The 17,153-nt window shown below is 42.8% G+C and overlaps 1 protein-coding gene across 1 annotated transcript in view; it reads left to right on the top strand.

Moving 5' to 3' along the window:
- The window catches only part of LOC117457277 (roundabout homolog 1-like), a 264,825-nt gene that overhangs the window by 221,825 nt on the left and 25,847 nt on the right, over positions 1-17,153 (top strand). The window contains 12 exon segments of the mRNA XM_071205123.1: positions 1,530-1,654; positions 1,854-2,025; positions 3,612-3,817; positions 5,740-5,821; positions 6,016-6,184; positions 6,277-6,443; positions 6,555-6,676; positions 8,325-8,556; positions 9,446-9,567; positions 11,146-11,317; positions 13,183-13,383; positions 15,970-15,996. Coding sequence (XP_071061224.1) covers positions 1,530-1,654; positions 1,854-2,025; positions 3,612-3,817; positions 5,740-5,821; positions 6,016-6,184; positions 6,277-6,443; positions 6,555-6,676; positions 8,325-8,556; positions 9,446-9,567; positions 11,146-11,317; positions 13,183-13,383; positions 15,970-15,996 — 1,797 coding nt within the window.

Genomic DNA, 17,153 nt, shown 5'->3' with positions numbered 1-17,153 from the left:
CAAAGAGTGACAGTTAACATTCACCTTGTGGTTTTACGAACCAGCCTACATCGGCAAGGCTGTGTTTGAGGGACTGTGAGGCAGCTGCTCCTCAGGATGCTCCAAACCTCATTAAGGGTAGAGGGGAAATCACCTTAGACTATATCTGGAAATTAGTGGAAAAAAGTAAACAAAAAATTATAATTGCAAAACAAACATCTGTCTTGTGTGTTTCATTGTATTCCTTGTGCATTTGTTGTCATTTATTGTACCTAATCCAACCTTTTCCTGTCCTTGAGTCACTAAGATTAAGAGGGATGATTAATCAAATGTTTTCCTTTATGTCTGTACATTTGTAATTCATTCTTGATCACTGATTGTAATTTTGTATTGCTGTATATCACATTGTCCCTTGGGTTTGAGTTGAGGTTGAAATATGACATATCCTTGTTATATAGAAAAATAATAACATGATTGTTTGTACCCATTGTCATCACATTGTTATTTTCCTTATCTCTCCTCTGTATATTTCATGCTGTTTTATTATTTATTTATTCATCTTTGGGTTTTGTTGTTGTGTTTTTGTTTCCTTTTTAGTTGTGTCTGGTAAGTTGAAATGTCACCCGTCATCTATTCACCGCACTGACAGAGACAGGAAGCTGTCACAACCCCCCCTCCATCCTCCTTCCATCTCTTCTCCACCCTCCAATCAGCAATCATGTTTCTGTTGTCATGGGCAACAGTGACAAAAGGACATTAATGGGTAAAAATATGCTCAGCTTGGGCCTCCAAGGTAAAGCCGCATCATTTCATTCTATTATTTCCCCCTTTATGCATTACCAAACAGCCCATTTTATTCATGGACAAATGATGTCTGTATTCCAAATGACTGCTTTCAGATTGCCTTTCTTTATGTATAACACAGCCCCTGCAGATAACACATTCAAATATTTTCAGATTTATGATATTTTAGCAGCAATACAGAGTGAAGGTGTAAACTGGCCCTCCTCTGAACCTCTGCACTCAGGCTGTGTCCTTGCATGAATGGCCTATTAGACCAGCAAGGCCTAATGTCACCGCAGAGCTACATGGACGACCTTGGGCTAGAACACCAGACTTAGTCTGAGATGAAACGTGTCATTAAGATGCATGGATACTGCATTCTGGTTGATGCCTTCACTATTGGAAGGTGTCAGCATGGACAGATGGCTCGAATGTATTCCTCATTTCCATGTAAATTTTAATGGTCCATGCCCTTGCCCATGCAAATGAGGGGGCATGGGAGTAACCGTTGTTTTCTCTATTCATTGCATCTACAATATGCCTGCATTTTTAATATAGTCAGCAGACTAGTTAATCTGCTGTGCACACACTGTGCAAAGTTTTGAAGAGAGCCTGAATCCAGTAGCTGTAGTCAAATGCCTTGTGTCTTTCATTCAAATATTCAAATGACCCAGAACACTAGTAACTGTTATATTATGATAACTATAATAATATACTATGGTGTGTTTTCTATTCAATGGCTAACCATTCTCATGTCTGTCCTGCAGTGCCACCGGCTTTTGTGGTTAGACCAAGGAACCAGGTGGTGGGGGTTGGCAGAACCGTCACCTTTCAGTGCGAAGCCACTGGAAACCCACAGCCAGCCATTTTCTGGCAGCGGGAAGGCAGTCAGGTAAACAAACTAAACTACAGTAAACGTTTCCATTTCAAAACACTTTGTATGCATTTGTAGAACCTGCACATACTCAAGTGAAGCTAGAAATAACTTATTTATGGTTGCATGCATATATCTATTTGCCTGTCCAATAAACGTATTATTGCCAAATATCAGTTAATAAAAGTCTTACTGTATGTGATGTTATCTCCCACAGAACCTTCTGTTCTCCTACCAACCTCCTCAACCATCCAGCCGATTTTCTGTATCTCAGTCTGGGGACCTGACCATCACGGATGCCGAACGCTCAGACATGGGGTACTACAGCTGCCAGGCCATCAACACTGCTGGCAGCGTCCTCACCAAGGCTCTGCTAGAGATCACTGATGGTGAGCAACCTCCTTTGGAATCCCAGTTTCTGCATACAGCAACGTCTCAAAGGGAATTAGAGGAAAACTGAAAGTAAACTTGAGTGGATAAATATTGGTATTTCGTATAATCTTTGGCTCATGCGGATAATGCTGTTCATCTGAACTGCTGTGGTCTTGCCGTAGAGCATATTAATATCCAAATTGAGGTTTGTGAGGTTTGGTCTGGCCTGTTCAATGTGTTCCTGTCAGGGGGAGAGACTCTCTGGTGCCTGTGCACCCAGACCGTGGCTAAGTATTTGGCTTCGCTGGCTTCACACTGGCTAATGTCTCCTTTGGTATTCCATTGCTGGCTTGCTGCTGTCGACCGTTGGAAGACTGTGGCTGTGTGGTGAGGTCTGGATTGGGTCCTCTAATTACTTTGCTAGCCAATCCCTGTCAGCCTGGTGGACCAACCCTGGCTTCATTTCCACCATTCCCACAGAGATCTGGGCAGCTATTATTTTGTCTATGACACACCTAGATTCATCCCTTCATTTACCAAATATCCTTCTTCATTTCAGGCCTACAATGGTATGCTCCATCTCTCACTCTCTCTCCTTTTCTCATTCTGTTATGCTCTCTGGATAATAATGACAGTTATTAAAGTGAGAAGGCCGCGCTGAGGCCACTACTTCTCCGCAGGCAGATCTAGTAATTACAGGTCATGCTGACAATGTTTTAGTAATTGCACCATCCCCTGCAAAAGAAAGAGCAGAGACAAAGCGGCCCAGAGATTACCACAGCATGGTTCTCAGGATCTATCGCACACACAAGCCTGTTTTGCCTTTTGCTGTGAGGTATTCATTTGATTGCTCCTCGTGAATGTTACTCACTAGTTAATTATTGGGGCTGACAGAAATGGTTATCTATAGCGCCATGAATGAAAATAATGGTACAGAGCAGGACAATGATGATTCAGACGCAGTAGAGACAAAATAAAAATTAAAGAGTGCTTTTATTTAAAGTGTATCTCATATTCCTTTTTTCTTGTCTGCCCATTACAGCCTTTCTATTTCTGTCAAAAACAGGCTACATCTTTGTTTTTGTGAGTACTGGATGAAAATACAGGGTTTAAAGGCAGGAAGGAGGAGTTTAAACACCCTCATGCTAATATGTTCTAGCTAGATGTTTTTTTGGGGGGATTTTGTCTCCCTTGTTTTGTGTTTTATGGCTGGGGGATGGGCCAGGGGATTGTTGGCTGCCAGTGTTCATATGGGTAGTGCCAGGCGTCTGTTAGAGCTGCAGCGAGAACACTGAAGTATCTTAGGCTTATATTAATTACGCTGCTTTTATTTGGCTAAGTTCGACTCCTGTTGCTGAATGATTAGAAAATTGTTTCCAGTTCATACAATTGGATGTAATTCCACTCGCACTACCCTTACAGTGTTCACATGCTAGAACATTGCTACACGATGTCTGGCAGATTCTATGCCTTTTGTGTCTTTTCTCTCATACAGGCTGGAGGTAATTGTCTGAATCTGTTGTCCATACTACAGCACATGAACACCTTCACAGTTTTTCTCCACCTTCCACATGATTGCTCATTCTCTTTCCTCCTTCCACAGTTGTGTCAGACCGCCCGCCACCAGTTATCCGGCAGGGCCCGACCAATCAGTCAGTAGCTGTGGACGGCACAGTCATCCTCAATTGTGTGGCAACAGGAAACCCCACCCCCACCATTCTGTGGAGGAAGGATGGAGTGTTGGTGTCCACACATGACTCCAGGGTCAAACAGCTGGACACAGGCGCATTACAGATCCGCTATGCAAAGGTAAGACACCTGCTGTCACATGTATAAACATGCTCTGATCCCTTTCTACCATTAAGCAAAGTAAACACTGTGCACAGCGCCCGGTACTGTTCTGTGGAGTTCATTTGTAATTTGACTATGAACATATAAACTTGCCTTACTATCGAAATATTTCAATTTTTTTTATTTGACCAGCTTTTATGTCTAAATCCATTCAAATACACTTCAAAGTTGTCCATATTACATCCATAATGTGATGGGAAAACCCCTGCTGGTTGGTAAATAAAGCTTGTATTCCCTGCCAGGATCCAGCCCTCAGTGGGCTGTCAGTCAGTTGTCGCGGGTTTAAAATAGAGTCTGTGAAGTTGAACAGTCTGTAGTTCCTGTCAGTCAGCAGGCTAGCACAGTGGGTTTTGTGTATAAGTGTGTGTATAATTGTGTGTGTGTGTGTGTGTGTGTGTGTGTGTGTGTGTGTGTGTGTGTGTGTGTGTGTGTGTGTGTGTGTGTGTGTGTGTGTGTGTGTGTGTGTGTGTGTGTGTGTGTGTGTGTGTGTGTGTGTGTGTGTGTGTGTGTGTGTGTGTGTGTGTGTGTGTGTGTGTGTGTGTGTGTGTGTGTGTGTGTGTGTGTGTGTGTGTGTGTGTGTGTGTGTGTGTGGTGGCAAGCTGCTTGATGCTGAACACACTCATAGGCAGAAACAAGTAGGGGGTGCTGACGTGTCTTCCAGATGGAGGCGTCACAGGGTCAGAGGTGGCGTCAGTTTGCGGTGTTCTGATGAATGCTGGCTTGTCTTGTGGTGACAGGAGCGGCAGTATGATTGGGCCGCCAGTGTGAGGCAGGCAGGAGGGGATGCGTCTGAGCCCCTCTCCTGCTGCAGCTCAGTCCGCAGGCACTTTACATAATGAACTTGTCATTTCTACCTGACAACATTTTAATGAAGATGTTTTTGATGCGTGAGGAATATATTTTATTAATGTCGCCTGAGAGTTATTATTTTTGAATTATAATACATGTTCATACTCACCAGATTAAATACACAGCTTCAGGGTCATTGGCAGGACATGTTTTCAATTATTCCGATTTTTTTTGTTTTGTTTTCACTCCCTAACGGTAGCATTTAGTGTACTAAACCAGACACATTACCAGAAAAGCAGAAATATTTTTAAATATGCAGCAGTGTGAAAATATACAAAATACCTTTGCCATCAGGGTCAATATTGTTGGTGTTTTATTTAATAGCCTGTTGGCAAGCAGACCATTACATTTTTTTGTTTAACCTACTTCAATCGAAAGGCAGTGAACTAAAATACTTTTTTTAATTGGATACAAAAAACAGGTGTCAATCCAATATTCTTTGAAACAACATGTTTTTCAATTTTCTCGGGACCTATTGCACTCAAAGGCCTAACAATAAATGTATAATCCCTTTAGGGTCTTTCTGCTTTGTGTAGTTCCTGTTCTAAAGCATAACTACAAATAAAAATCACTCAGTGAACTCTAATCTCCTACTTATAAGTGACAAAGAAAAAGTAAAGTGAGGCAATGTTAATAAAAGTATATTAATAACCAATGTTCTACTATCTTTAGTGTAGCTTGTCACCACATCTGTTGCACAGAGCAGTCACTTCCATGTTTGAAATAGTAGAGAGAGACTAAGGTCCCCAATTAGTCTATGATCCTGTGAAAATCTTTTCCATTTGACCAGGAATGTTCTGCCACTTGGCCTCTCCAGCTGCTTTCCTCAGGTTCTGTTGTAAAAGGCATGATATTGAGATTATCAGGCATTGACAGATGCCCGCTACGACTCCACCAGAATGTCAATAAGCAGAGCATTGACGGTGGGGGGAGACAGTAGGTGGCAAAAGCGGGAAATAGACTCTTATCAGTTCTGACATGCATTTGAATAATTTCCATTTTACCAAATATTCTTCTCTGTTTTCCGGCAGCTTGGTGACACTGGTACCTACACCTGCATCGCATCTACACCGAGTGGAGAGGCCTCATGGAAAGCCTACTTAGAGGTTCATGGTAAGACTAACCAATAAGGAGGATAAGTGTCTCTGTGTACTTTTTCAAATTGCGGTTCATATATATTGCTTTGTGAAAGTGAAATGGTAAAGAGGTATATGAAGTTTGGAGATGTTTTGCATACCTTTGTTTACTGTGATAGCAATAAACTACATGTTCCTTTATTTATTTATTTTACTATGTTCTAAATTAAGAGTTTGGAGTTCCAGTTCAGCCAAACAGGCCCACTGACCCCAACCTGATCCCCAGTGCCCCTTCCAAACCTGAGGTCACTGATTCTACCCGCACCTCCATCTCCCTTTCCTGGAGACCTAACCTTAATGCTGGAGCCACGCCCACCTCCTATATAATAGAGGCCTTCAGGTAAAACTCAACAGCAATGATCAATAAACCAAACAACTGCGTGGTGTTAATGAAAACTTTGAAACCTTAATTATTTTGTTGTGTGTTCACAGTCATGCATCAGGGAGCAGCTGGCAAACCTTGGCAGAGCATGTGAAAACTGAGTCATTTGTACTGAAGGGCTTGAAGCCCAGTGCAGTCTACCTCTTCTTAGTACGGGCAGCCAATGCCTACGGGCTGAGTGATCCTAGTCCTATCACTGAAGCTGTGAAAACACAAGGTGAGGGCTGCCTTTTTACTGATATGAAATTCATTTACAGCACCAAAGTGTTGTGGTTTTTCTGTAGTTTAACTCAATATCATTTTTTTTTATCTGTGCTTCTGCATACAGATATCCCTCCCACCAGTCAGGGCGTGGACCATCGTCAGATCCAAAGGGAGTTGGGAGAAGTGCTCATACACCTTCACAACCCAACCATTCTCTCCTCCTCATCTGTCAGGGTGCAGTGGACAGTGAGTATAATGCTCTATCAATGCACTGTTGTCACTTTTATTTTAATTTTATAGCCACAGATTGCCATATGGATCATTAGTATAGCTGGTCACCAAAGCTCCAAGGTTAGTTTAGTGATATGCCCCATGGTCAATTTGTCAGGCCACTCAGGCAAGCTAATGTGCTAACATCCTAGTACCCTTCAGAGGAAGGACACTGCAGAGAGCAGCTTGCAACGCAATCCAAGTTTTCTTATTGTCCATCTGGCATGAGTCTGAAAATGGTCGACTGGCCTGAGACCAAAAATGTGCAGCTTCGCCCACAGTGGACCACTCAACCGCCCAAAAACTTAACTACAGAGCCTAGCCTTCTGCAGACTATATTGTACCGCATAGCAGTGTGTGGCGTGCCAGCCTGTGCCCTCTCCGATTGAAAACACTTGATGGCTGTTAAAATAATACAAGTGAGAAGGAAGAGGCGGCCAACTCATGCTCTTAAGTGGAAATGGCTTACAGATGTTAAAACGGATAGATGGGAGAGGAAGAAGTAGAATTAGAACTGGGAGCTTATGGTGGCTTTCCTTAACTGATAGCCTAAAAGCTCCAAATGAAATACTAACATCCACCTGAAATTGATATGGTTAATGTATCGTTTTTTTTATTTGACGAGACTATATCTATACTGTCCACCTAGATATTGGTCTGTTGGATGGCTTACTGAAAGGAAAGAACAGTCCTGTTTTGCCTTTTGACATAGGGCCACCCTACATTCTCTAGCATTATGAAGTGCTACAGTGAGTGATGAATGGGACCGAGGAAACGTAAAAAGGATACTGACATGTCAAGACTGATTTAAAACATTATTGCCCAGTTACCCTGTCTCCCTGGAATGTTCCAAAAAACACATGATATAAGAGAGACTTACAATATAGTAAAACGCCACGGTATCCTTGTTTTGTGGGGTTAAATCTATTCCCAATGTGGAGTTTCTTGGTTTTACATTTTCCTTTGTGTTGTGGTAAATGGTTGCACAGTTTCAGGCTAATGAAGACCACCTGAGCCGGCAGCATATTTTACGGGGGAGGGATAAAGAAATCACTAAAATCTTTACAAGCCATTGCTGTCTGCTTTCCACAGGGAGTCGTATGGATATTAGCATACGGGTTAACGGTTATTCTTCTCTCTAACCATGCTGGGTAACGGAGCAACGTTTTATTAATAAGCTACATCAGATGCTGTTAAACTTGCATTTTCAACTTCTGGATCTCAGTATAAAGATTCACTTCTTCCCCTCTTCCTTGACACTAGCAGCCAGTCAGTACACTGGAGAGCAGGACAGGATGAGACAGGCTGTTCTGGGAGCCTGGGCCCTGTTTAACCAGCTCCAGACTTGGAGGAACCTCTGGCCAATGACCTCATACTGTGGTTGCACAAATCGCTGCTGCTCCAAATGGCGCATAGACAGACAGTTGAAAAAGAGAGATGTAGATACGGATGGATACACAGAGGGGTGATGTGATGAGTTAGCACCCCATTTCATCCAGTGCCTGGCGTATCAGCAATCCATAGCTGTCAAGTGATACACTATGTATAACAATACTGTGTTATATTCCACTGTGAAGCATCTAATCAAACTCGCACTCACACCACCTTTTTTTTCGTTCACAAGGTGGAGCAGCAGTCGCAGTACATCCAGGGCTACAAGGTGATGTACAGACCTTCACCGCAGGGGCTACAGAGGAGTGAGTGGGCTGTGTTCGAGGTGCGAACCCCCGGGGAGGACAGCGCTGTTGTGCCGCAGCTTCGGAAAGGAGTCACATACGAATTCAAAATCCGCCCCTTCTTCAATGAGTTCCAGGGAACAGACAGTGATATCAAAATTGGCAAGACGCTGGAAGAAGGTGGGGGGATGTGAATGAGTGTGACTGTGCGCGAGTGTGCTTGCATGTGTGCATGCATTTGTGCATGCATGTTTCCATGTTTACACTATTTGATATGCTCAGCTCGCATGTGTGAGAGCATACAACAGCTGTTCACAGCAGGCAGTTATGGCAGGATTATGGTATGTTCAAATGTGGTGTATTCAAGCATGCTAGGGTTAGGGTTGATGTTCACCTCTTTAAAAGGCCCTATGGAACCCCATATATATAAGTATCATACTAATTTGGCAGTCTCATGAGGTTTGGTTGAAACCCAAGTGTGAATTTTAATCTGTAGCAAACAGTTAAGTTAAATGTGAGTACATAGTGTTTACTACAGTGTGTCGCATGCATGCGTGGGAGTGTTTTGATCTATTTTTGCTGGATTCTCCTTTGTTCCTAGTCTTGTTGATAATTGTTTTTGGAGCAGTTAAAATAATGTTTGTTCTCCTTGAAGCAGAAAAGGGCAGTTTTTATAACACCCATTCACACTGTGATTACAGCTTTTATGTCGCATTGGTAATTATTTCAGTTTAATTACCGTTGGACCACAGGTTGGCGTTCACACACTAACACCCGCCATCATAACTCCCTGTGTGTTTTCAGTAAACAATTACATATATATATATATATATATATTATATACCCACAAGAGCACTTGAGTTAAATAAACCCCGTTTTCAGATAAAAGCATTGCAATTTTGATTATTGCTCTTTTGTTTTCACCTCAGCGTTAGTCTCAAACAAACATTGTGACAGCTCAATGTGATGAGGGGAAACTGGGAGAGACTGCATGCAGTTATAAAAAAAAAACGGTCTCATGTATGTGTGTATGTATGTGTGTTTTTTATCTTTTCTCTACCCCCCTCAGCCCCCAGTGCCCCACCTCGTGAGGTTACAGTGACGGAGAGTGAGGACAATGGGACCGCCATCGTGGTCTCCTGGCAACCCCCTCCAGAAGAGGAACAGAATGGGGTGGTCCAGGAGTACAAGGTAAAAGAAAAATGCAGCTACCTTTGTCAAATGGGACTTGCATTGTAGGAACACACAAAGGAGACACAAACAGGGATGCAGACATAGCAGATAACAGAGAGAGAGAGACAATGCACAGACATGGAAAGGTAATGAATTCCTGGTTGAGGCGCACCTTTGTGCTCTTCCAGCGTGTGACAGGCTCAAAGACCAGACAGGGAAGGAGTCAAAAGCAGGGGAACTGGTGGAAACTGTTGTAAAACAGTGCCATCTGGTGGAAAGGGTAGGCCCATACATCTTGTGGCACTTGTAGGGTGAATATTGATGAGGAGGCAATTTCAGCTGTAATTATTGATGGGTTCCTTTTTTGCCTCTTATATTAGTTTGGCCTTAAACTGGTGACTACAAGTTATTGTGTGTGGAGATAAAATGATAGGCCATTCATGACATGTTTCATATAGATGTTGTATAGATTGATCATATTTTAACCATATAATCGCGCTGGTAAAAATGAAAATGAAGATACAAAAAACGTGTACTCAAGGTATTACCAGACTTAGTAAAGACTTTAATGAAAACATAGGTAATTGCTTGGATATTAGATTAACGGACTGAAGCTATGATAATGACCAATGATCAAAGACATGACAAAGAAGAGAGAGACCTCATTTATCATTTTGTTGGTACTCTTTTCTTCATCCTTCCTTTATAATATGTACCTGTAATATTGACCTCCCTCTGAATCCACTCTAATGTTATGCTGTGCAAGTCCTGTATTTTAATTGGAACACCTTTAACAGTGCAGGGAATATAGGTTAGTAGCAGGAGGGTAGATGAGGCAGAGCCAATGCAAATGTTAAGCCACTGTTAATTTTCTAGGTAAATGTTCTCTGGTGATAGGCTTTATAGTAATTTCATGGTTTTTAAGTCAGGCTCGAGAGCGTTCCACATTCATTTCAGAGCCCGGTCCCTAGCGGCCCTTTCCACTCACCGCAATTTTTAAGATACACAGAAAATGTCAGGGCTTTGTAGTTCCATCACAGAAGTGGAAACACACACACATATGCACATGGTATAGTACACACCAAGGGAGGTTTATATGTTAACCTGGGTAACTGCTGGGTGGAGGTAGGGGGTAAAGAAAGCAGAATGTCAGGGGTCCAGGATGTGGAGGTCTCCAGGCCTCATGCCGAGGTGAATGTATGCTTCTCTTTGTGGCCCTGGTGTGAGTCAGCCTGCAAGGCAGCTCTCCTTCCTGGGAGTGACAGCACTTAGCTCCTGCTGAAATTGGGTTATGGAGGTGATTACTGATCCCCATTTGTTTTTCATGGGTTTAAGGCTACACAGAAACGTGTTATGGCTACCTCAGCTAATACTGACCCTATGTTGCGCAGCCTTTAAAACATAAAGCCATTTTGTCAAATGTTTTCCTTGCTCAGAGATGTAATTCAATACCTGTGTTGTCCTGAAATGTTCCAATAGCAGTAACAAACCAATTATCTGGACACAGATTGGTGGCAGCTACCAAACTGGATGTTGTCACAAAACCTTCATAACATTGCCTCACTCTTTACTTTTTCTTTGTCTCTGTTATGGCAGATTTGGTGCTTGGGGAATGAGAGCAGGTACCATATCAACCGCACAGTTGACGGCTCAGTCTTATCCCTGCTCATTCCCAGTCTGGCCCCAGGGATCCGCTACAGCGTGGAGGTAGCAGCCAGCACCGGGGCGGGTCCCGGGGTCAAGAGCGATATCACCTTCTTCCAGCTTGGTGAGTAGAAACAACCTTTTTTTCTCTCTCACAGGAGGTCATATCATTGTTTATCCTTTCTTTCAGTGGATACATTTGCTGTGTTTCAATGTCTTCATCCTTGTGCAATCCTACCAGTCAGAATGAAAACCAAATGTCTAACAAATATTTAACGCATTAATCCAGTCACCCCAAATTAAGAGCTTTTTAGTTTATATGACATTCTGCCAATAAAACATTTATTTTTGTAATTCCTTTCTTTGTAGTGAATGTTTAAGAATCTGCCTTTTTCCCTTTCTTTATCAACAGCGCTCTAAAACTGTAATTGAAATTATTACGTTTTTTACAACCATCGTAAAACTCGTCACAGAATAGGATAACGTTTGAATGGTACAACACTTTTACAGGTTTGAGCACTGCAATGGCTATTAGCTGCCAGTTGCTGGTAGCCTGATCCACGTGGGCACATTAAATTCCTGGGTGGCAGCTGTTGAGCTGGCTGCCCCACCCTGCTCTGCTCTCCACTCAAGGACGCAATGTTTTCTGTCTGTGCTTCAAACAACAAAGGCAATAATGATTCCTGCACTCTGGGCTCAGGCATAACATAGTATTAGTTTTAAGAAGCACACTGCAGACTTCAGTGGGGCTTGTTGTTATCATTTGTATCTCCACTAAAGAGCAGAGAAAGAGGAAGAGATAGAGCTCCATCTGGTTTTGAATCTGTGATTGAGTGGGCTGGGATAGGCATGAAGAAGCATCGGCTGTGACTGATACAACTTCCCTCCCTTGAAGAGTTCCTGTGGTGATGGTTGCCATGTTCCAACACTGGAGTGGAACAATGTGCCTTGGGGACCAGCGCTTCACCAAATGCATTTGTCACATTCTGAGCTTGTATGCGTCATGCCAGCCTAGATACCTGTACAGTCCCTTGTGGGCTGCTTAGTCACATTGGCATGCTCCGTTCATTCGGCCAGAACAAGCCTTAAATTGAGAAGACAGAGGAGTGAGGAGAGAGGCAGTGTGAGGCGTTCATGGGCTGAGCGACTGAGACAAAGGCAGACAGAGTGATGTGGAGGGGGAAAGGCAGAGAGCTGGTTTCATTGGGGAAGTATTTTCGCCTCTGGCTGAGTTTGGTAGAGGAGAGTGGCTGCAACATGAAAGACTTCAGCAAAAGAGATGAAGTCAAAACACGAACATGAAGACGTTTCAGAATGGTGGGGGCTGGGGCAAACCCAAATAAGTCTTTCATGTACCATGCATGAGGGAGAAGCACAGAGAGAATAGACGGATGAGAAAAACAGACCGAGAGCGCGGGTTGTTGTGAGCAGCCGCACAGACGCTGCCTTTCCACTGCATTTCACAGTAGAAACAGCTCAAGGCATGCACACCTCGGCTTTTCACACAGTTTGCTAATGACTGTGGTGACTGTGACTGGATTTATTTACGTGATTATGAAACAACCAATGCTCGGTGTAAATGGCGCCTCTCTGTGTTTTAACCGATCCGGCTCCATCAGGCTTGTGTGGCGCACAGGCTCAGTTTGAATGTCTTTGGTTGCTTTCGTCTGCTCACCTGCCATTGTTGACTGGGATTTGAGATGAAAGCCTTTTGAATAATAGAGACAAACGACTCCCATTTCCACAACCCGGCCTCATACACACCCGCTGAGAATCTTTTTGTTCGTCAGGAGGAGGAATTTTCATATTTATGTACTGTGCTGCCTCCATTTATTTTAGATATATTTCCCTATTTCAGGCTCTTTCCCTCATATCTGCTGTTTTCATATTCCTTATTCCCTTTATTGCATGGGTGCTATATTATTTGTACCTCCACATGTTTTTTTCTTCTAATTCTGCTCTGAAATCTCCTCCATTCCTGATTCTCAGATGCAACTGGGCGAATGACAGAGACGGGGATCCAAGAGAACCCCCTGTCCCAACAGATCTCCGATGTTGTCAAGCAGCCGGCCTTTATAGCCGGCATAGGAGCTGCCTGCTGGATCATCCTCATGGTCTTCAGCATCTGGTTGTATAGACACCGAAAGAAGAGGAATGGCCTCTCCAGCAGTTATGCAGGCATTCGCAAAGGTAAGGACACAGTGACCACTACCATGTATATCCACTTGAATCTCTGATTCACATTGCTGGTTTAAGGTTAGAAGTTTTCTCTATTACAGAATAGTGTAAGAACATTGTCATTGTCGTGCACCACCATCTTCTGCAAAAATGCTTCCTCCGATCCTGCCTGTCACAAACTGACATATGTCTATGTAGAGTGCTCTAGGTGAAGTCTATCTGAACGTGCTCTCCAGTAGGGATGTGATGTGAGCTCCCGCTGAGAGTGCTGCATGAAGACGTCTTTTATTTATTTTTCCTATTTCTGTCACACTGATCCTGCAAGGGGGTGTGAAGTGTTTTTGGGTAAAGTACATTTTCAGGTCCAACAACTGCCCTTTTAGCAACTCCCTTTTGACAGAGCTGGGAAAGAGAGAATGTCTTACCATAATACATCTTTATCAAGGACATGCTGACATTTTCACATGCTTGAAGTCATCTTGCTATCTTTTCAGATCTGGAGGAGTTTTGCATTGAGCAATCTTGCTTATAGTGTCTGCTTATTATACGTTTGGAAAAACACAAACATTCATACCCATGTGTATTTGGGCTGTCTTTCAACCCTCTTAGAGTAGCCACAGCGTAACCCAGTGTGTTTCTTTACCTGAATGAGCCGAAGTGACAGGGTTCATGACATGTCCAACCTCTGCACATAATTGTTAAGATTTAAAAGAGAGCTATTAGCCTTTCTTTCTCAGTCTCATTTATGTGTGGGCTGGCTTAATGTGTGGCCTTGGGCTCTGCAGCTGCTGCCTGTGAGCGCTACCTACACCATCCACAGTCATTCACTGAGGTTTACTGCTGTGTGCCAGGGATAGATGAGATCCACCCTTCAACCTTGACACAAACACACATAAACACAGACAAAATGCATGCTAACAGTGAGAGTTGTAAGTCATGTGAAAGTGAGAGACACCTCAGCTAAGCTTTCCCCTAAGCTCTGTGGTCTTTAACAGCTTTTACACATAGCTGTGTGTGGTTGATAATGGTCAGACCTGTTACCTTTTTTCCCTGTGTCAGCCTTTATATAGTCATGAACATCTATGATATATGACATTCCTAATGATATTGTGAATCAATTGTATTAAAGTCTGACAACACACTAATGTTGTTAGACATCTGAAAAGTATTATTTTAACATAAGTCACTTAAAAACAGAGGTTAAACACAGGGAATACAGTAATATAGAATTGTAAGTTTAAAGGCTCAGAAGTAATGATCTGTGGCCTGAGGCAGAGGCGAGTGTGTAGGCTGAGGTAACCCGCTGACTGTCTTTGATTCTGTATGTTGATGTTTACTCACACAAACTCAAACAACTCTTCAGAGGCACAGTAGGCAGACATGACCCCCCTCCTTCTTCTTCTCCTCCTCATGCACCCAGACCACAAGAGGCCACGATCTTTGTTGGAACTGGTTACTAAGAATGTTTTGAAAAGAGTATAATTGCAACCACATGAAGCAACAATCTGCACACAGGGTGAAATAGGCTGAACTGGGACGTGTGAGTGTGTGTGCCACAGTGTGTCTCTTATACGTAGTTGCAAACTGAAAATACCTTTTTTACCTGCCAATGGATGCAATCATGCGAACCTTAAAGTGATAATGCCTTCCCATTGTAGAATGCACTTTTTTACACAGTGCTGCATAAATCCTCAAAACAGATCTTGTTAGTGAAATGATCAGTACCAGGAATTAGAGTACAATCAATATATGCATTTCAATCTAGTTTGCATTTCTCACAGGCCGTTAAGCCTTCCAAGTGGTAGTCTATCCCCCTTCCCAGGCATTCAACCAACAGATTAAAGCCACCCGACTGCACATATCTTTAGACTTGGTTGAGCATCAAGAGCTGAGAGATTCAAACATGATAGGGTGATTGTTGCATTTAGAGGACATTTTTTGGAACAGGTAATGTATGAATGTATTGTTCCAGGAAATGGAAATGTGATAACAACGTTGTCGTCCTTCTCCGATGTCTCGTACTTAGACAGCAACAATACTTTAATCGTAAGGCAGCGCTCTGCATGACGACCAGCATAGTGCAATGTTGCATCAACTTCAATGCATGGTGTAGTGTTCTTCAATTCTTCACAAAGGAAACCAACACATACGTTATAAGATACCAACAACAGCCACTACAGAATCTAAATCTGCCCACAGTGTATTACTGATTTTCAAAAGGGCCCCTTCGATGCTGAAGTGTGAGTAATTGAGCTGTATGGGTTATAATGTGAGTGTTAGAGATAGCAACATATATCTCCCAAGTGTGTGACCCCGCCCAGCAGGCCTCTGACAGTCTGAGCCAGGATTTGAACCAGCAGCTGGCTCAACACTCACTTTCCCCCAGTTGGGGTCCAGGGATGTCTCCAGGGATCAAAGACAAGGGGCCAGCGAGTAGCGTGTGAATACAGGCTAAAATACTTTTTGAGGATTTGTGTACTTAAACAGAAACTATGTGGCGATGAAGCCCTTTGAATTATGTCCCAGGAACTCGTTCCAGACAGTGTCGATGTAAAATACTTCAGTAATTTAATTTATTTTTTGTTTCTGTCCCAACAGTTCCGTCATTTACTTTCACACCAACCGGTAAGCACTTCTATTTTCTCTTTTTCTTTCTTCATAATTAAAATAAGGGATGCCTGCTTTTATTGATTCACTTTACACCAGCTTTTTCCCTTTATTTGTTGAACACTTCTTTTAATGGCCACAGTCCAAATAGATGAGAGCCATTAAATCTGGACAAGTCAACAAGGGACTACCAATTAAACGAGGCAAACATTTGCACAGTTTAAAGATCTACCAAGAAATAAATGTTCCACCAAATGTTAGGTTCGTGTCAGAATGTAATGCTTAAAGAGAAGCAGGCCGCACTTCTGAGAGGCTGCTTAAACTCGTGGTAACTTGATCAAAGGGCTACTGGCAACCTCAGATGGGATTTAAGAGAATGACACACCACCAGCACTCCAACACACCAATTAGATATAAAAAACGGAAAAAGCAGAAGAAAAAATACCCTATCTTTCTTTTTCTGCAAGTATGTATTTACAATCCTTCTTATTGAATCTGTCGGAAGAACTTTGTTCCCTCGAGGTGTTAGGAGTGCTTAATACAATGGTGAATGGTTGAGAGGAATTAAAAGTGAGGGCAGGAGAAGAAGAGTGAGTCAAACAATAATGTACACTTTGTGGTAGCATTGGCCTGATTGATCCTGTCTCTGCAGAGGTCGTATATTAACGGTAGCAGAGTTGTTTTTCTGTCTGCTTTAAGGCTTGTAATCAGGTAGAATAATTTGGCTGTTGCAAGCTTGTTTCATGATTAGCTGGAGATCTTCCACTTGAAAAACAAGCCTAACCTTTTTGTCTCTTTAAGATGTAAAACTCCATGCCCTGGCACCCTGCTACGAACAAGATGTCGGGGTGCCTTGTGCTGATTTGCATCCGGAATTGGAGTGTGATACTTTGTTTGCATTAGATAGAGATAAGAGCTCCCCTTTTTTGATGCAAGGCCAACACCACACTTCATGTTTTGAGACGGGGAATTGACACAGTTGAGGCCCTACCTACCCTCTTCCATCTCTCCTCCTTTCGGGGAAGAGATTGTAATTAAAGTTTGAAGTTTATCTCTCCTTCACACACAGCCAGCTTAGAGCTCCTTGAAAGAGTCCAACTTTCAGTGCGCGGAGCTTCAAACACGCTGAACCCGAGCCAGCAACCAAACAGCTCTGCATCTCTGTTCTTCATAAG

The sequence above is a fragment of the Pseudochaenichthys georgianus genome, chromosome 13, assembly GCF_902827115.2.
Source record: "Pseudochaenichthys georgianus chromosome 13, fPseGeo1.2, whole genome shotgun sequence".
Lineage (NCBI taxonomy): Eukaryota > Metazoa > Chordata > Actinopteri > Perciformes > Channichthyidae > Pseudochaenichthys > Pseudochaenichthys georgianus.
This window is presented reverse-complemented; position numbering and strand designations above follow the sequence as displayed.